Source organism: Hypomesus nipponensis, chromosome 15, assembly GCF_054491055.1.
Source record: "Hypomesus nipponensis isolate SF chromosome 15, ASM5449105v1, whole genome shotgun sequence".
In the NCBI taxonomy this organism is placed as follows: domain Eukaryota; kingdom Metazoa; phylum Chordata; class Actinopteri; order Osmeriformes; family Osmeridae; genus Hypomesus; species Hypomesus nipponensis.
In genome coordinates, this window is record NC_140375.1 from 14,814,691 (window position 1) to 14,835,000 (window position 20,310).

General features: G+C 45.1%; 3 protein-coding genes across 5 annotated transcripts in view; 1 reads left to right on the forward strand and 2 right to left on the reverse strand.

The window, feature by feature from the left end:
* Positions 1 to 526: 526 nt before the first annotated feature.
* slc47a3 (solute carrier family 47 member 3) lies at positions 527 to 5,377 on the forward strand. Its single transcript, XM_084673774.1, has 17 exons — positions 527 to 752; positions 901 to 1,002; positions 1,126 to 1,194; positions 1,314 to 1,462; positions 1,573 to 1,615; positions 1,708 to 1,752; positions 1,835 to 1,932; positions 2,015 to 2,112; positions 2,307 to 2,420; positions 2,586 to 2,653; positions 2,755 to 2,863; positions 3,215 to 3,290; positions 3,704 to 3,773; positions 3,862 to 3,994; positions 4,152 to 4,246; positions 4,422 to 4,464; positions 4,795 to 5,377. The coding sequence occupies exons 1-17, from the start codon at positions 612 to 614 to the stop codon at positions 5,028 to 5,030; spliced, it is 1,689 nt and encodes a 562-aa protein (XP_084529900.1). The 5' UTR covers positions 527 to 611; the 3' UTR covers positions 5,031 to 5,377.
* A 77-nt stretch (positions 5,378 to 5,454) lies between these two features.
* LOC146257692 (multidrug and toxin extrusion protein 1-like) lies at positions 5,455 to 11,411 on the reverse strand. The gene is made up of 17 exons (XM_084674778.1): positions 11,250 to 11,411; positions 10,781 to 10,882; positions 10,341 to 10,409; positions 10,045 to 10,193; positions 9,451 to 9,493; positions 9,218 to 9,262; positions 8,941 to 9,038; positions 8,620 to 8,717; positions 8,405 to 8,518; positions 8,214 to 8,281; positions 7,677 to 7,785; positions 7,372 to 7,447; positions 6,974 to 7,043; positions 6,658 to 6,790; positions 6,361 to 6,455; positions 6,075 to 6,185; positions 5,455 to 5,991 (listed from the first exon to the last, which is right to left on the reverse strand). Exons 1-17 carry the CDS (start codon positions 11,409 to 11,411, stop codon positions 5,644 to 5,646), a joined length of 1,890 nt encoding a protein of 629 aa, XP_084530904.1. The 3' UTR covers positions 5,455 to 5,643.
* A 3,736-nt stretch (positions 11,412 to 15,147) lies between these two features.
* Positions 15,148 to 20,310, reverse strand: part of pitpnm3 (PITPNM family member 3) — a 56,627-nt gene continuing 51,464 nt past the window's right edge. For 2 of the 3 annotated variants that reach the window (XM_084674626.1, XM_084674625.1), the window contains exons 19-20: positions 20,081 to 20,310; positions 15,148 to 18,563 (exon numbers count right to left, since the gene is read on the reverse strand). The exon at positions 20,081 to 20,310 is cut by the window's right edge and continues 186 nt beyond it. In XM_084674626.1, the coding sequence (XP_084530752.1) occupies positions 20,167 to 20,310 (144 nt within the window). In that variant the 3' untranslated portion in view covers positions 15,148 to 18,563; positions 20,081 to 20,166. The remainder of the gene's footprint in view (positions 18,564 to 20,080) is intronic. The other variant, XM_084674627.1, reaches the window with a different exon arrangement.

The following is a 20,310-nucleotide window of genomic DNA, read 5'->3' on the forward strand; positions in this document are numbered from 1 at the left end:
ACAAAGTTTTGTCATTCTTCCCATATTTTTTGTTGGAAAATATGAGGCAATAGCACTGCAAGGAGTCAAAAACTTTGTACAGTACATTTGTGAATTACATTCCAATCAAAGTCTGTGGTGGGGTAGGACCCAAACGCAGTAGAGGTAGAACACCAAACAAGGGTTTATTCTTAAAAGTAATAGGAAAACAGACAGGCTACTCAGTAAGAAGGGTGAGGACAAGACACAAAACAGGAACTTAAATACACAGAACCAAACAAGACACAGGTGGACATGATAAGACTAATGAGAACTGAAACCACTGAACGAGACCCAGGTGAAGACAATGACAGATGCAGGGAAACACTCGGGCAGGGAAAACCCCCAAACAACAATGGGGCATGGCTGTGGCCATGACAATTCTAGTGTAATCTTTGAAACATGTCACGTGTGTGTGTGTGTGTGTGGGGGGGGGGGGGTGAATGTGTGTGTGATGTAATAAACTACTGGTTAATAAACTACAGCCTGACTCATAGGGAAGGGAGTTTCACTCGCTTACATGCTTCATGCAAGTTAGAAATTTCATAAAGACAGAGACCACTGAAGGTATAATCTCGTAAATACTGGAAAACATGGAGTCACAGACAGATGGAAATGAAAGCTCATCACATTCATGGGCTATTTGTGGAAGTTGTTTAGGTCGGATTCGGGGGTTTATTCCTGTTGACTTCAAAAAAGAAATGGCTGATTTATCCAAATTGGCTCTCCCAGTGGTAAGAATATAATTTTGATTAACAAACATTTATAAAGGGTCTTTTTTTGGTGGGCCTCCTGTTTGTGTTTATGACAGAAAGCTGATGAAGCGATACATATTTTTAGATATTATACATTCCTGTTCTAAAGTTGTTTTATCTTCACCAGTTTATGGCTCAAGCCATGAGCTTTTTAGTGGGTTTTGTCGGTACTGTTTTCTGTGGACACTTGGGGAAGACAGAGCTGGCTGGAGTTGCTCTGGCAACCGCTGTAAGTAAACCAATTTGATACCCAAATACAGCAGGTTCTTTCTTTCTCTCTCATATTGTTGTAATTTTATGAAGTAGATAATGACAAGCGCACACTAACATATTCTCTGGTTCCTTTACTCAGGTGATTAATGTCACAGGTCTCTCAATAGGCTTCGGTTTATCGTCAACATGTGACACACTAATATCTCAGGTAGGATCCCCTCTTCACCTCCTCAGTCTTTAGTTCACCGGAATTCTAGAAATGCCCATCATTTTTGCTTGCAAAACTTATGCCACGCAGAGCTTGATCAAGCTGTTTTCTAACTGCAGACCTTCGGGAGTGGAAACCTATTGAAAGTGGGGGTGATTCTCCAAAGGGCGATCCTCATTGTTCTGCTGGCTTGTTTCCCATGCTGGTCCATCCTCATAAACACAGATTCGATACTCCTGGCAGTCAAACAGAGTCCTGAGGTTGCCAGGTAGGTCCAAACACTGCATCACCACATTTCCAGAAGAAAGTCTAAAGAACATTTTAAAGAAAGCTGCATTGTTTTGCACGACTCTGACTGAGATTACTTAATATCTGTAGGGTGGCTCAGATGTATGTAAAGATTTTCATGCCGGCTCTACCGGTAAGTAAACCACACGATTAGTCCCCCAAAAAGTAAGTTGATAGAAACTTTCCAATGAATTGGTTTTGAAATGACTACTTTTATGTTCAAAGGCAGCATTCATGTACCAAATACAATCCAAGTACCTACAAAATCAGGTAAAATGTTTCCCAGAACATCTGAAACCCAGTTAAGGTCATCAACATTGTCTGGTTTCCTGAAGAAATGATTGTCTTCCAGGGGATAATCTGGCCCGAAGTCATCATAGGGGTTGTGGCTAATATCCTGAATGCCATCATCAACTATGTCTGCCTCTTTGCCCTCAACCTTGGGGTAGCGTGAGTAAAGCAGCAGAGTTCTCCTCCTCTCTACGTTTGAGAAATGTACCTGGAGACTACAAGTTGTCCATGTCTTTTCCAGAGGGTCTGCTGCGGCAAACACCATCTCCCAGTTCTCAATGGCTTCCTTGCTTTATGCCTACATCATGTGGCGAGGCCTTCACAAAGCCACCTGGGGAGGTGAGACTCATTTAGTTGATCACACACATTACCACAAAGCTAAATGGAGAATCCTTATGGATTTAAAAGTATGCCTGTGCAATTTCAAACTGCGGCTCGGATGTGGGAGATGTTAACGCAGCATGCTTTTGGTGTGTGATGATGCGGGCTGCAGTGACAGGGTCAGCGTTGACTTCTGTCTGTTTTCCCTGTAGGCTGGTCCAAAGACTGTCTGCAGGAGTGGGGAGCCTTCATCAAACTGGCCATCCCCAGCATGCTCATGATGTGTGTGGAGTGGTGGACCTATGAGATCGGAGGCTTTCTAGCAGGTAGGGGCACCGGGGCGTCACGTCAATTTGTGACTCTTTTTAGGACATTGGGAGGCGTAAAGATGCTCAGGGAAGGAGCGTTGTTGTTGTTGTTGTTGTTGTTGTTGTTGTTGTTGTTGTTGTTGTTGTTTGTGATGTGATGGGAACATCACTGTTTTGTCACAGGGCTGATCAATGAAGCGGAGCTGGACGCACAATCGATCATCTTAGAACTGTCAGGCATTGCATACCTGGTAAATATATCTTTACATGGGTGGTTATTACAGTAACAGTCAAACACTTACCGTACAGTAACAGTAGCCACAGGGCTGAGATTGGTGATGCTTGTCGTCAGTTCGCTCTAGGGTTCAGCATCGCGGGAAGCGTGAGGGTGGGGAATGCCCTGGGAGCTGGAAACACAGAGCAGGCAAAGCTGTCTGCCAAACTGGCTGTGTTCTGTGCAGGTGAGTGAGACAGGCCCTTAGGATCAAACCGACTGCTAAATGAATATAACAAATATAAATACTTTTTATTTGAATTTGGAAAATAGATTGAATGTGTTGGCATTATTTATGAGCATTCTATTATAAGCATATTTTATTAGCCTTTGTACTTGTTTTACATTACGTGTTATTTGGGCTCCCAAGTTAATTGTATTTCCTAAATTAACGACTGATGTCGTGTCATCAGCATAATCACACTTCTACCGCCTAGGTTTTTTGTTGTTGTTATCATCCATTTCTATTACAGTTCTCATATTCGTTCAAGTGCACAGTGTCATCCTACTCTATTGTTCTGATCTCTGTCGTTATTAGGGTCCGTTTCTGTGTGCCTGGCAGTTATCATCGGGTCCACAAAGAACATCATCTCCTACATGTTTTCCAATGACGAGTGAGTGTTTCCTTTTGTTGTTTTGTTGGGCAACCTCCCCTGTGGCTCAGCTGGGCATTCCATGTCTTTTTATATCGCAATATCTGCTGAGACAGCAGAGAGAACCAGGCCTATGTGGAAGGCTAAGTTTCTTATCTCAGCTCCTGGTTCCCTGCTGAGTCACTGCAGGTGAGAAGAAGCATGACCTCTGTTAACACATTCCTTTACACAGTAACCAGGGTGATGTAACTTTTGACTCACTCAAGTTCAACTGACAACTAGAATTCATATCCGAAGCATACCATTGTACCACGATACATAATGCCCACATTTGTGCATAGCTGTCACATCCTCATCCCTCCACTTTCAAAGCAATCAAACGTCACGTTCACGGCATTTTGAGTGGGCTGGATTGCTCTTATTGTCTTTCCCAGGCAGATCAGAGACAGAGTAGCAGATGTTATGACGTTCTATACTCCATTCCTGATTCTGGAAGCTCTCACGGTGAGTACTCCTGTCAACCAATCAGAACCGAGCATACTGTGATGTTTGCTTCCTGTCTGGAACCATGTGTGTGTGTGTGGCTGTGTAGTGTGCCTCAGGCAGCATCATCAGGGGTGCTGGGAGGCAGAAGGTCGGAGCTGTCGTCTACATCGCTGGGTATTATGGGATTGGACTTCCTGTCGGGGTTTCTTTAATGTTTGCCGCCAAACTGGGAATCTTAGGTACATTTCCATGTCCTCCTTGGGTTTTCTGAAGCACGACTGTGCTCATTTTCAAGGAAAGATACGAGAAAAGAGTTTCATTTGGTCAAGTAAAATTTTTTTTTTAGGGCTCGCTCTAAACTTTGATGCTTCCTCTACTCTTTGTCTTTGTTGTTAGGGTTGTGGATAGGTTTCTTCACCTGTGCATTCCTGCAGTCGTCCGTTCTCCTCTTCTACGTATACAAAATGAACTGGAAGGCAGTCACCACGGAGGTGGGTATTGGTGTGCACAAGCACTCCTGGGTGGCTCACTGGGGTCAGGAGTTTAGCCTGCTTTGTCTAAAGAAGTACATTTTCTATGATGAACTGTTCAATTACTACATGTAAAATGTACTGTGAATGTGCTGGACAGAAAATATTCTCATGAAATGTCTTGGAATTTTTCCAGGCCCAGGTTAGAGCTGGGATCAAAGATAACCATCCAGACATGGGTGAGTAAAAAGAAACAGCTTTAAAAATGGCCTTAAACTAGTGTAATCCAGTGGAAAGTATAGCTATACAAATACTTGGTTGTAATAAATACATTAAGAAGATGGCCTATTTTAAATAAAAGGGTTACAAATGCAGAAATCCTGAAAATCAAACTAAAGTAATACAGAAACTTATTGGAGTCAAAATAACCTACGCAGCATCGACGACTACGCACGTGGACAGCGCCATTCTGTTCTTTCCTGCTTTTCTTCTGCTGAAACCAGTGCATGACAGACACATGGTTTAGTACAGTTCTGTGTGTGTGTGTGTGTGTGTGTGTGCGTGTGCAGCATCCGATGATTCCATGGTGGGTCAGCCAGAGCAGGTGGGGCCCTACGAGATCCACAGTAGCACAGAGTTTCTGACCGACACTGACAACGAGCTGGCCGTCACCGTGGAGGGAGGCCTGCTATCCCACAAGGCATTGGTGCTCCGCAGAGGCCTGACCCTGGCTGGGATGCTCTCCATCCTGGCTGCGGGAATCATCACCAACCTGCTCATCTCCAACTTCATCCATGGAGCTTGAATGACTTTAAGAGCTTCTCTTGGAGTGGGTCAGGAGGGTCTTGTGTACCCACAAGGGTCTGTAGACACAGATCCTGGTCGTATTGTCTGGAGAGCCCTCAAGCCCACTGGGGCTGGGTCTTCTGAGGAAAAGTAGTGATCCGGGAGTGGACGTGTTAGTTGGAATCTCCACACACAGTATCCTGCCTATCCTGAGTGTAAGACAAAAAGGCCTCGACCACTATTTTCTGATAATAGTACTGATTGAAATGATCCGATTTCTTGACGCTCTTGTGTCTGAACTGTAGGAGGCGTGGCTGAGCTATCAGTCTGTCCAAGTCAGCTGCTTATAAACCAAATCAAATCATTTCTAATGTTGTGAGAGTGGTTGCTTTTTCACTGTCTCTGCACGTCCCATAAAACAATATACAGTATGTATACATTTATTTAAATATTTTTTTTTGTAGAGAGACAGAATATTGTACCTCTGATTCTCCTCTCTGTGGGTTGCATTCCTAATAATCCTTGAAATGCATAAAAAAAAAGTGAAATTCCAATAAATCCTAATTCATCTATCTAAATATCTACTAAGAAGTTCTCATTTGTGACATGGCACATGGTTTCCTGCTGTAACGTTAGTGGGATGGGGTAGAGGAAATGAGGTCTGTGGAGATGCTGGTGTTGGTCCAGCTCACTGTGAGGTTTCCCCCTGGGACCTGGAGGGTCTCTGGCAGGGGCAGGACGAGATGGACGCTCACTCCCACGACCAGGAGCCCGATGGCAGCCAGCGCTGTCAGGCCTCTCCTTAGCAGCAACTGGGTGGTGGAGAGATGAGCTCTGGGTCGATCTGCTCCCCCCTGCCTCAGTCCCTGGTCCTCCTGTGGCCCACTAGCACTGCTGTCTCCCAGGCCTTCCTGGGCCACAGCGCTGCCCCTCCGGCTGCGCTGACTGCCATCACTCTCGCACCGACGTCCGTTCTCTGTCTGGATGTGAGACAGTGCAGTGTTAGTGCTCGACCTCCGGCTAGGGGTCACACAAAGGTCAACCTGGAGCAGTCGTCCCTCACCTTCCCATTGGTGTCGGTGAGGAAACGAGCGTCAGCGCCGTCATGCTGCTCCGTGAGGACTGACCTCCTCAGCAAAGCCAGGTGTGCCATCTTCTGAGCTCGTTTCACAGCCTGTGCCCCCCAACACAAACACAACACTTAACCAACTGCTCACCACCTGAGAACCCCTCAACAACCACAATCAGCCCCTTCCCCGCTGAACCGACCCCCAGAGGAGGCAGCAGAGGGCATGCAAGAGTCAGGGTGTTCAGCCAAAGCCCCCGGGGAAAACCCAGAGAACGCGTACCTCCACAGTCATCTTGTCCCAGTCCAGCCTGAAGATGACCGTGATGAACAAACTGGACTGAATACAAACACAGAGGAGGAGTCCTAGCCAAAACCCTGGGAGGAGACAGAGAGGGAGTGAGGAAAGATGTTTACTCTTGATCAAGTATAAACCACACAGTCTTGACTTGTTCCCCCTTTTCTCATCCAGAGATGTTACATTTGACTACAGCACCTTGCTAAAACAGCAACAACGGCACTGAATTCATTGTAATCCATGTCATTCATTATGTTCATTGTAATTCAATAAGGCACCTACCTAATACCCCGAGCTGTGCGGTGAACATCAAAGAAACACAAATAGGAAGTCCAACACAATAGTAAAGGATGAGGTTGGCCAGGGCAGCTATTTTCTGTTTGCCAGTACCCAGGAAGATGCCCATGCTCACACACTGGGACAGAGACAGAGACAAAGCTCCCGTTACTGTGAATACACACTGAGAAACACACACACCCGCCGTCATCCACCACAGGCGTCAGATGCCAAATTCTGTAAACGTGATTAACGGGAGAACAGAGGAACACGTGCAGAAAGGAGGACTGGACGACCAGAGGAGCCAACCCAAGTGACTCACCACCAGGCCGTCAAAGAACTGAAGGACGCAGTACACGTTTAGAAGTTGGGAGACCAGCGCTACGATCTCTCTGAAAGTCACAGACGGTGAGGATAAGGTTAAGAAGGTCAAAGAAGGTTTTTTTGTTGTCTGGCAAACTCAGCCTGCTGAGTCACCAGCCCACAACAACATTGAATACACTGATCTGACTACCTCCTGATGGGGGCAGATTTACATTGACCTGTTTAGCATACGCTTTTATCCCAAGTAACGGATAAATAGTGCAGAAGTACAGCAGAGAATGATGGAAAAGAGGAAGGGTGCTGCAGAGGTATTCCTAAGTATTACAGAGGTGCAGTAGGACTGGTCTGTCTCACAGTACTGTACAGAGGGGTGTACAGTATGCACAGCATACATACTCATCAGAGGTGAAGATTGAACCAATCACAGTTTTGATGGAGCAGAGCACCAGGCCCTGCATGACTGCCATGGTCGCTGTGGCACAAACAAACAAACAAACACAACATCATCAACCGTGGTAGAGTATTAGTCATCGATTGATCTGGTCTGACGAGGGAGGAGGACTACACTCCATGTGTGTATTCGAGTAACCATAGAAACCTACCTTTGGTTAGTCAAACACACACACACACACACACAGACAGACAGGTCACCTGTGAGGTCAGTCAGAGAGCTGGCGTAGCTGCGCCTGTGTTAGACTGACCTGACAGAGTTAGAGACACCTTGCTGGTGAGGATGGCCCCGGCTGTGTCCCCGGATCCCAGGGCGTTCCCCACACGGACACACGTAGCAGCTTGGATGCCCAGTGGAAACTACAGGTGAGTACATGCATTTGTGACCAGAAAGCAGTCTGAACACAAGCAACACAATACAGCTGGCTAATTACACCACAGGCATCACATATATGACTGCAAGTCATGCTATTCCAGACTGAAGTCCCCTGGCCAAAAGGAGACTTTGACACTTATTCACTTTCTCTGATGATCCATCAATTCTCTGAATTTACTTCAGCAGAAATCATTCATCTCGCAGACTACGACAATAGAAGAATAACCTAAACTGCTTAACAGATCATGAGGTTTATCTAGAGCAAAGACACATGATTGCTTTCCTGGTTAATCTTTTGTGGCTGTCTGAGAATTGAGTGACTATAGGATTGAAAATCATATTAAAGGTAAATGAGTGTTGAGGTGTGTGTTACAGAGAAGTGAGTTTAGAGTTACAGAGAGGTGCCTCATACCATGTAGTTTATGAAGGCCAGCATTATGACCAAATGCTGAGCTGCCAAGTCAATTTCACCCACCATACCTAGGAAAGAACAAATATGAAAGTATATATACTGTAGATGTAGTTTCGGTGTAGTACAACTAGACGAGGAACTATACTTTGAATGTTCATGTTAGCTAGTTTCGTGGTCCTGAAATAGTGTACCTGCAAGGATGCCCCCAATTTCATATATCCACCACTCGAAACACATCATCATCGTACTGGGTATGGCCAGTTTCATGAAGGAGCCCCACTCCAGCAGTGCTTCTCTGGTCCAACCTGCAGGGGGAGACAGAGTTGTTTGATATCCACACAGACAGGTCAGGTGTGGGACTGGTCATGTTTACTGGACAAACCCAGAAGCAAGCTGCCACACTTACCGCCCCATGTTCTGACGTGTAGCTTCCTCCACCACATGTACGCAAACAGAAATACACAGATGTAGATCTGTGACAAGCTGTTGGCCACTGCAGAGCCGCTGGAAAACACAGACACACACAAACACAGACACACGCAGAGTGGAAAGGACACACACGATGGTAGACACGCACAATACAACAGACACACACACACGCAATTGAACACACACACAGATAATGGCCTGAAATTTCCCTTTAGCCTGTAATGAATGGAACTACATGACTCACAACACTTGTACTAAGGACATGTACTGAATGAGATCTTCTTTTGAGCACACCTACTTAACTCCCAGGTCCATCCAGTAGAGCAGAATGTAGTTTGTCGCCACGTTGGCCACATTTGCTGCAGCCGCAGTGTACATCTGGGGCAGTATAATACCCTGGGAATAAAGACACAGATTTGAACTTAGAGAGGCTGTTCGCCATACACCCAGACGCCCCAGATTCACATTGGACACACTCCACCTTCACATGACTTCTGTTACAATGGAACAGGCTAGTCAGAAGTGTAAAAAAATAAATACAAAAATCTTATTTCTGTAGCACAGGCATTGTTTACCTGGTTCTGGAGATAAGATGCTTGTAGCTGATGCAGAAACATGGCCTAGGAGACAGAGACAGGAGACCAGGAGAAGGACGTGACAGGTTTAAGGCAACCCAATGAGGACATGGATTGAATCTTTCTATCAACACTTCACTGATATGAACAACGTACGAGCAGAGGGCAAAATCACTCTAGTTACTCAGTGAATGGAACATCACACAGGTGGACAGAAATAACAGATTACTTACAGGCACAGCAGGCAGGAAGGCAACCACATACAGCTGGGCTATTCTGAACCACAAAGTGTGTAAGCTTATTGACTGTTACATCAGTAGAATCACACACAGGCAGAAATACACACACAAAATTGTTTCCCATTTGTTCAGGAAATATGAATCATGGTTCAATTTCACTCTTATCCAGATCTCACATGCGTCCTATTACCACTCAAAAACTCACGAGCGGAAAAAATCACCTCTTAAGTCGGCATTGTCAAAATGTTTATAGCATTTCAGGACCAACAGCGATCTCTTCATCTCATTTGGTGGGTAAATTGGCTGTAAAAGTGTCTGCACTGAGTAAACAATCTGGGGAATATAACCAGGGGCTGGATCTGAGCTGAGTAAGACCTTGCTGTTGGAAAGCCATCCTGTTTCATCCAATTAGCATACAGACAAGCACATTATTTCAGGGTCCAGATATGAAGGCACAGGACTGGCTTTGCATTGGCGGTGGTGTGTGAGTCTGTGTCTCTGAACCTAACAGGTGTCAAAGAGCCAACAGCAGATGTTGTTTTAGTTGTGGTTGTTTTTGTTATGGTTGTGGCTGTTGTTGTTATTCACCTGGCCACCTCAGGCTCCTGGCGCAGGGCCAGCAGGATGGCCTGGGTGTTGATGAGCATACCCCAGCAAGGCAGACAGAAGAGGAGGAGGATGAGGACACTCCTCTGGAGGATCACCCCCACCCTCTGGAGGTTCTTCCCTCCATACGTCTGCTCGCGGACACGAGCGACACGAGCGACGCCGGCAAACAGAGGTTATGAGTGAGAGTGGTCAGTTCTTACAAACCATCAGTCGCCGAATGTAGTCTCCACGTCAGCACAGTGTAAGATTTTCTGAAACGGGAGAGATCTGTTTACCTGAGAGACCAGTGTGTCACATGCCAGGGCAAGACCTCCCCCGGTCGCGGCTGTGGTGATGTTAATAGTCTGAAAGGAACCAGCCAACACGTTTATGTACTGTAACATGTGTAGCCTTCTAAACTTTGCCATGCAACACTGCTATTCCCAATTGGCCCTTGTCAATGTTATTTTTCCTCCCCCCTCCCCCTGGGTATCATCAGGGTACTTTAATTGGTGTGGGGCCCTCCATATTTGGACAGATTATTAACAAAAATACTGATTTATAATGATTGCCTTGTAAACACAGCAACCTATTCGCATAGCCTTCAGCAAGCTGTGGTTTTCCCTCATTGTCCGTCTAGGGCTAAATATATTCCCATCATTGACCACTGACCTTTGAGGGACATACATTCATAGTTACGGTGCTCACAACTCCTCAACTCAACATACTGACTCACCGCACACGCCAGCCCATAACCAGCCAGCTCAGCGTTCCCCAGGCGACCACAGAACATTGTGATGACAAAAGGGAGCAAGTAATTGAGGATTCGAGACAGCAGCTAGAAAAACAAACACAAACAAACAGCTCTGGTGAGTGTCCCACGCAGAGAGGACATAGTAAGCACCATTTCTCTTTCCGCGGGTCTTAGACTACAGTTTGACAGGATCGTCTATTAAGCTGACATCACATTCTGCACTGCACAACCCGTTTCATCTTCCCAGGCTAAATAAACAAGAACGCATGCAGAACTTTCTCCAGACACAGGCCTCCTGGATTAAGAAAAAAGATCAAATCAAAAGAGGGGCTCAGTTGAATCTGTTTCAGTCTTCTCCTAGCGGGGTGTGCTCTGGTGTTGGAAAGAGACCAGTTCAGAGAGACAAAGCAGGGCAGTTAGCCAACAGTGCCAGTGGTGGATGAGGTCTTACCAGGGGTCCTGTCATCCGGAGAATGTGGTAGAGTTCCTCTCTGTGTGCCAGGGGCATACTGTTTCTCACCCACCGACAGCAGAACAGCTTGGCGCTAGATGCCCCCTCCTGGGCCTGTGGGTGGGGAGCATTGGGAGCAGATGCTACCGTGGGCCCTTCCATCTTGGCGTCTGTCCCCTGAGTGATGGTCTGACGGCTGACAGCTCACTGCTGGTGACCACCTGCTGCACTGCTGCTGCAATGTTCTAGACTGGTCACCGCTCAGCCAAGGTACAGACACGGTGTTTCAACACCCAAAAAGGTTGACTAATTAATTTCATGAGAGACATCTTGACGGTGGCTATCAACAGCAACAATTGATTAATCAATTATTCATGCCTTATCATGAACAAATGTTAAAACCGTAAGTAGAGGAACACCCGCCTTGCAATACCGTTTAATGTTCAGTTGGAAATAGATAATAAGTGACCTATAAGTGACCTACAAAGTATCTGAGTGATGGATATGCATGGGGGCTGGTTAGTGAATCATTGTACAATATAGTATTCAGTACAGAGTTGCAAGATCACATATAGTAGAGTGAGTTTAACAAATGTCAATTGACTGATCAAGTGCATGGATGTAAATAACATAGACCGCATACAGCTTACTTAACTGTTTCTGAAGCAATCAACCTAAACCTTAAAATCAACAGCAAACAACTGATAAGGAGCTAATCAGGGGATGTAGCATCAAACATTAACATGCGTGAAACCTCCAAGGATGTTTCATGAAATGAGACCGGACTGGTTAGCCAGTCTCTGCTCTGGCACGCAACATTTGCAGAAGCGCTGTGTTGTCAAAGCCGTCGTAGCAACCAAAAACAAAAACAGTCGATTTGAAGTAGAGGAGTGCGCTGTGCAACTTTTGTCATCGATGTGACGCCCTCCCTGTCCCCTATTTGTACAAATGATCCCACTCCTGTACCTCTTCAAGGTTCCGTTCCAATCCACATGACACTGGAGCGCTAAAGAGGATAATGGTCAATGAGGAAGGCTCCAGGTCTGTCTGCTTCAGATTTAAGCCTGTCTGAGTGGTGTATCTGATGAGATCCACCCCCACCTCTCTCCCCCCGACGGCCCCCCTGTTCCTCCGGGCTAAATCAATCAGGCTCCTGGTCTGGCCCCTCACACATCATGTGCTGCTGTCTCCAGTGATTTGAATCTGTCACTTGGTTTCCATCAGATTACCTGGGCTGACACAGTTGGCACTTCCGAGGCTTCCTCTCTCTCTCTTTTTTTCCCCTCTTACTCACCCTTGACCACCCCTCATATGCTTTAACTTTCTCTCTTCTTTTGAACACACAGTCCCTTGTGCCTGTGTTTGTCTGATAGACTGTCTTCCTGTCGTGTGACGGTAGTGTGCAGGTCATTTCCCTGTCCTCCTCATGGTTCTCTGCTCCTCTGCTTCCTGGGGCTGTGGGGGTCAACTCACAGGTCAACAGTACCAGAGCCCCCCTTTTTCTTTCTTTTTCCTTTCTATTCCAATGACCCTCTTCACCGTGGTGAAAGGTAACCCTTTTCAACACAATGGAAAATATCCTGGTATAATTCCTTTAGTCTTCAACAAGTGATTTTGCTTATATGTGTTTATGTCGTGTAGTGCCGTGCACATAGCTGCAGAATGTACTGATGGGAAAATCTCAGGTTAGCTCGAAATGAATCATTCAGCGACATGATGAGAATTACTCGGAAAATTCAGTTACAGAGTACATAATGGCAGAATTAGATATATGTTTTTCAGGAGGAAATACATAAAATATACAGTGCTATTCTACAATAGCTATTCTACCCTACAATTTGACTAAAGGCAGTTATTACAGCTTTTGATAAAAAGTACTCTTAAACACAAGAAATCAATGCACACTGGCAGTCTATTTGGAGCGGAGGGAACTGATTTGATGAATGACCGACTGTTTGGTGGAGAATTTGACTTTCTGTTCTAAAGGTTTATAATCAAACCTATTTCTCTGAGCCATCAGTCTGCACTGAGGGCAGTAATCGACTTTGTGTCTGTGCATGTGTGTCTCTCTGTATGTGTGTGTGTGTGTCTCTCTGTATGTGTGTGTGTGACCTACACCTCCTCCCCTTACCTCTCTGGTCTTTGGCGCTCTGTTTATCTGGCCAAAGTTCAACGCAGCCCTCGTCCCCCACTGTGGCATCCTGAAGACTTCAACTAGATCTCAGGACCCATTAAACCATGTTTTGTTTTTAAAAATAATAATTACTGATAGGGCAGGGGGAACTCTTCAATCTCAGGTCTGCTGTTGTCCGCAGCAAGCCAAGGAGAGATTAAACGGACCATTCTGTGGTAGACTGATAACACTGTATTAATACAGCCTTGAGATAAGTCAGCGACCTTAAGCCAGTTACATCATGCTCACTGTTGTGCATTTCAAATGCATAGGAAGAAGAACTAACAGTCATACACATGATTTTGTTTTCAATGCTTCTTGTATGACTGAGACAATGTAGAAAAGGCCAAATCAGTTGTAGCATGCGTTGACATACTGTAGACATATTTACTTCTTGACCTATACAGATATTTGGTCTAACTGCAGCCACTTGACAGCTCAGATTGCAGGTCCTGTGCTTGGGACATTTTAGGGCTTCAATCAACTGATCACAGCAATGATTTCAGCAGAAATCCCACTTTCAATGAAGAACACAACATGACTCTGCCCGCATGGCCCAGAGGTCACCTCGATTCATACGTAAACATGCTGGTCATGTGGGCTGAGTGCGTTATCATTTAAATGAACTCAGTGATTGCATGACATTACGGCCCCAGGTAAGAATTAAAGTGCCGTTAATCAAGCTTGTAAATGCGGAGAGTCATGACTCAAACCAAAGGCTAACGCAGCTGAACAGACAGGTTTTGAAAGGAACATCTACGCACATTGTGGCTGGGAGACTTCAGAGGAGGGGGGCTGCAGCAGTATGGGAACAGCAGTAATGAACAGCTTGAGGGAGCCTGTGCAGTGGACCAAGCATTCCATCTATTTTTATATAGAGAAAGCCCAGCCTTTAAAATAAGAAAAACAACAAACTAACCTAAAGAAATATATTTGTTTTGGCTCAAGAGTCTATTTGATGGAGAGCTCGGTGTGTGCTTGACTCGTTTCATTAGGATGGGTGACAAGGAGCAGCCTGGTCTCCAGGGAAGTTGACCTGGGCTCCAGATACAGACCGATTGGAGGGAGTTACCCACAAGACAAATCTCTGGAGACAGCAGGATGGCACCATTTTCTACCGAGATTCACTGCATAAGTTTTCCGACCTATTAATATTTCAGGACGAAAATGAGGTTCGGGAGAGCAAGGTGATCGATCAAGTGAAGATGGCGGAAGGTTATTGTGGGTATTGTGTTAGAATCGGTTGCCTGATTTTAAAACTCACTCACTTAACATTCAGACATTCCTTCACAATACTGACAATCTACTACCTCCTTCCCAGATAGCAGTTGATTTATAATATGGAGGAGCGGACCTGCACACTGCAAGTCTGGGGAGAGTGTGCTTGGGGTAGTGATTCGAGGGATGGGGTTGATTAGTCAAGCCTGATTACCGAACAGGTTAAGGCTGGGGCTTAGAGCTCATCATCCACAATCCAGGTCAGGACATCAGAGATGCTTTAGCGCCTTGCACCTAGAGGAGAGGAGTGTGGCAGGGATGGAGTGGGCTGTCTTGACGACGAGCCAGGGACAGAAGGAAGACGGATGAAAGGCATCAGACAGACCAGAACTGAGCAGAGATGGCAGAAGTACACACATTCTTTACTCAAGTAGAAGTGCAGATAGTCATGTTTAAAAAGATCATATATGGCAATGGGTGATCAGGAATGTCTCTATTCTCAGTCACTCCCTGTCTCATCAAGTTTCAATACTTTTCTTTCCAACTGCTTTTTGAAACCATTTTTTAAACTTATGAGAAAAAAATATTGATCATGCCACCAAATACAGATTAAACTAAAGTAACAAGCGTGGCTTGAAAATGTAAGAAGTAGAAAGTACAGATATTTGTGTAAAAAAAGGAGTGAAAGTAAAAAGTTGCCAGAAAAATAAATAGTAAAGTATTGATACCAGAAACATCTATTTAAGTACAGTAACAAAGTATTTGTACTGTTACTTCCCATCTCTGGAACTGAGCCAATTGCTGCTGTCTGTCATTGTTGAGTTATTTTATTTACAGATGTAATCCGATACCACAGTCACAGTAAACAATGTCATACAAACACATTGTATGTTTACTTTAATATCTCAGTAAAAGTCAAATTTTGCAGCAGTGCACGCAAACAGACAAGTAGTTAAACAGTTGACTGTAAATAAACACAAAACACTTACAGTTTCTAGCAGGTAAAATATGTCATTAATTGCAATGAGCCCATTTAAATCACAATTGATTATGAATATTTGTGTATCCGATTCTACTTCTAGGTATGGTCATTTCATTACGGAGATAAATCAAAAAAGTACAATAAAATAAAATCACCATTCACAGTCTTCACAATTCAAGTATTGGTTTATCTACAGTGTTCGTTAAATATGATATAATGTTTTTTCCTTTGCTACATTCTTTCAAAGCCGATTGACAAATAATGCTGTTGCTATGGTGCTGGGGACCAAGAGTTAGCCACAGCCTCTCCAAAGCTTTGGGAATGAAAAATAGTAAATCTCTCTCTAAGCTTCTGATTGGCACAAGCAGAGAGAATTCTTCCCTCACAAACAGGTTTTAAGGTTAACCTTGAGCCTTGACCTTCCAATCTCTGAATCTTTCGTTCTTCCAAAGTAGTTATAAAAACTTTACCAGTGCTATTGGTGGACAAACTGCCTGAAAACCAAACATATAAAAATAATCTATTCTCCTCAACAGACTGCATTTAAGTGAAGATATAAAGACTGAGCAGAGAATAGCCAAAGTTTAACTGCTTCCAGTATCTTCAATTGTAATTGTCACAATCTGGTTGTACTACACAGTACAGTAGGCATTTTCACCACAAGTACAAATACATCGAAATGCATATTTAACACATACTGTACTCACACACACACACACACACACACACACACACACGCCATAAGCACCCCAAACACACAAAGACGTAATCAGATACTTTCCCTTGAATATAAAACTCACATTTTGGTCAAGCAAACAGGGTAATATCTCATTATATTTATCATCCTACACAATAACAAAATACATTTTAAGGCAAAATAAACAACTTTGACGAGTGTAACACCAAAGTTCAAAACAACTTCAAATATTTACTTTACATTTGTACATACAGTATTACCAGGTAGAAAAAGATGTCAGTTTAACAGAACAATGGGTTGTAATGTACAGCGTCTTCTATGACGTTTGCTCTACAAATGAGTCATACTTCCATACACCCGCCTCCTTAAATTGATCCTCGAATATTCTAGTGTTTGACCCGGCAGTTGAGATGTATTGCAAACTACTGTTGTTAATCAAGCTAAAAACTACAGTAATAGAGTATACCATATGTATGTACAGCAACCATAACAACGGGTAAGAAAGCCATCATTCTGAGCTGCTGCTGGGTGACTTTTGAAATCAACCTCCTGTAAACAAATCTGTTCGTCCTCTAGAGTAAAGAGATTTACAAAGCACAGCTACCAAAGTACTGATGAGCTCAGGAGACTGGCAGCAACAACATCACTACTTCATCAACACGGCAGCACGAAGACCACCCCCCCCTGTGTGTCTGACCTCCGGATGCAGGACATTCCACACGGTAGAACAACCTGCCACACTTGGGCAGACACTTAAGCCCAATTTATACTTAAGTCGCAGACACTTTTGAAAAGGTCGCCGACAGAAATGACGTCACGGTCGACACTTTTAACCGTCGCTTGGAAGTGTCGCCTACATGTAGACATTTCTACTGGCGCTGATGTCGTCACATGGCGAAAAATTTAAATTGTCAGTTTCTCCAATCGATTGGTTCTCAAACTATGGTACGCGGACCACTGGTGTACCGCTCTGGCGGATCATTTAACGTTGCTTTAATGCAGTCGGAGTTAGCCTTAACAAACGTTTATGATCATGAAAAAGTTGCCCTGGTCCAGCACATAAAATATTGAAAATTGTTTTCAGAGTTTGCAGGTATGCCTTCAATATAGGATACGCTACTGTATAAACGACGTTGGTCATAATGGTGGTAGGCTACTTGGAGAGTCAAATGTTTTCTGAGGTGGTAGGTGGTGTAAAAGGTCTGAGAACCACTGACCTAGGCTACAAAGCCCTAACAATGTAACCATAGCTATAAATGTAACGGTAAAGTGATTCTGTTTAGGTCACGCGGACCTTCAGCACAGGCGACTGTTTGCTGAAGTATAAATGCAGCAGCCTGACCGTCAATTTTTTTTTTTTCTTCGTCTGCGACCATTTCAAAAGTGTCGGCGACCTCAGTAAAAATTAAGCTTTCGGAGAGGGACGCGCCCAGACACCAGCCAGGCTAGGGATACCGAGTGAAACTGCACCCAGTACATAGTGTCTAGCTAGAGACAGCATGCATCCACCGGAGCGGGCAGCCAGTCCAGGGGATGTGGGGAGCCAGGTGGTCTGGAGAGAGCAGGAGCCTCAGCCCTGGAGGACAGGCTGGACACTCTTTGTCGGTTGACTGGCTGTGAAGCCGCTCCCAGGCCCTGCCTGTTGCTGTGTTCTGCATGACTGGCTGACTGAGGGGAGAGAGGGGGAAAGGGAGAGAGGGAGGAGGAAGGGTCGGGTCACTTGGCTTGGGGACACAAGGTTCATGTTGGCCGTTTGAACCCGCTCTCCTGAGTCCAGGCTCCTGAGATGGGACTGAGAAGAGAGGCTAGGATTTACATGCAGGGTTATGGCAGGAGCCATGATTTCCACCTGCCAACGGCGGCAGACCGGTGGAGAGAGTTGCCACGGGAACGTTCCTCCCAAGGGTTCCTCAGATTCTCTCCTTCTGTTCCTCTGCTCAGCGTGAGCGTACGACACAGGGGCGAGAGTCCCGCTTCATCATCCACTTTTGCCACTTTCCTCCAAACAACCCAAGTGCAGTTGTCTAGACAAAAGATGACGCCTGTTTTTGGCACTGAAATTGCGTCACAATTGCAGCTTTAGGTGTAGTTTGTGCTGGACAGACAGCGTTGAGAGAAAACTGGGGCTGTTTCAAGCTTCGGGCATGCAGGTAATTTTAGATATGCGCCACTGGATAGCATCTACAGCCACTGAAGTGCAGAGGGCCAAGCAGATGGAAAACCCTGATCCAATAGGTGGAAGCGCTGGAAAGAGAGAGCTCAAATGAGTCAAGTGTCTCGTTCACAAAGTAGCAGGTAAAACCCTGCACAGAGATTTGCTATCAGTGTTACCGAAGCCATTCTAGCAAAATTCTTACAAGCCCTCAGAATGACAGCATCCTAACTCAATTTTCTTAATTGCAGCGACAGCATTCCCTACATTTAGAAATTAGTCGATTTTTAGCATGGCTGGACACTCTGGTTAAAGCTCATCAGGCTTTACATAATCACATTCATGAGTCCGCAGACTGTGCGTGCGTCGAAGTAGAATGTGGAAATAGGAGGCAGTCAGCTTTGAAAATAAAGGCATCTAATAATAGAAACCCTACCCCAGGTCCCTCCATGAATATTAACGAGGCAGTATTCAGACAGATCTACGCTCCCTGTCTGTCTGTCTCTCTCTCTTTCTTCCCCATCTTTTCTATCTCATGCTTTTTATCTCTCTCTCTCTCTCTCTCTCTCTCTCTCTCTCTCTCTCTCTCTCTCCTCTCTCTCTCTCTCTCTCTCTCTCTCTCTCTCTCTCTCTCTCTCTCTCTCTCTCTCTCTCTCTCTCTCTCTCTCTCTCTCTCTCTCTCTCTCTCTCTCTCTCTCTCTCTCTCTCTCTCTCTCTCTCTCTCTCTTCTCTCTCTCTCTCTCTCTCTCTCTCTCTCTCTCTCTCTCTCTCTCTCTCTCTCTCTCTCTCTCTCTCTCTCTCTCTCTCTCTCTCTCTCTCTCTCTCTCTCTCTCTCTCTCTCTCTCTCTCTCTCTCTCTCTCTCTCTCTCTCTCTCTCTCTCTCTCTCTCTCTCTCTCTCTCTCTCTCTCTCTCTCTCTTCATTTCATTCTGCACGTTCGTTTCTCTTTCGCTCTCCCATCTCTCTTCCTGTCTGATCTCTTTCTCTCGGTCTGTGCAGCTGCTCTCTTGGCTGGATCAATTATCCTTGCTTCCACCTCAGACCCAACTCAAACCTGTAGCTCCACGCCAAACACAACAAAACCAAGGTGAACATGTATCGACTGCCAGGCAAAGCCAATCAATCCATGTTGGCGTCAAAGTGCTGCTCTCACAGGATTAGCAAACAATGCAGAGGACTAAAAGTTAATCAGCTAAATTATTCAACAACAAAAATCTATTCATGCTCTCCAGAATAGGAAATAATATGCTTCGATTCAAATGGGAAATCATCTAGCAGTATTCCATTGTTATCAAATAAACAAGGAGCAAGATTATTTTAATGTAGTTAAAAGACCTTTATTAATGTGGACTATTTAGTGGAACCTACTGTGTTTCTGTATTATTTTGTCAGGGACTATGCTATGCCATTGTATTCCACAATGTCAAACTTGTATAGTCTCCGTCACAAGTTTTTAATGTATTGTTCTATCGAACAAGTCTTAATAAAGGCATCTTAACTCGAGTCTTGGTCCTCGTCTTTCTGTTGACTAGTTAAGTGCAAGGAGCAGCTCACATCTGATATAACATGCCTCCCTGGCATAAGAAAGTTCTAAAACCTGGATCCCTCACCTTGGTCCTGGGCACGGAGACACCCCTCCCCTTCTCCTCCTCTTGTGTCCTCCTTCCCTCCATCTCTCTCTCTCTCTCTCTGGTCGTCAGGGAGTGGTGTCTCCACGAAGCATGGAGGCCCGCCCCCATACGCCATGGCTGCTGACTCCTCCGCCCCCTCCTCCCCCATGGTCCTTGTCTGACTCGGGCTGGCTCTGGGCGCGTTCCGGCTTGGGGTTAGGTGTGCAGGG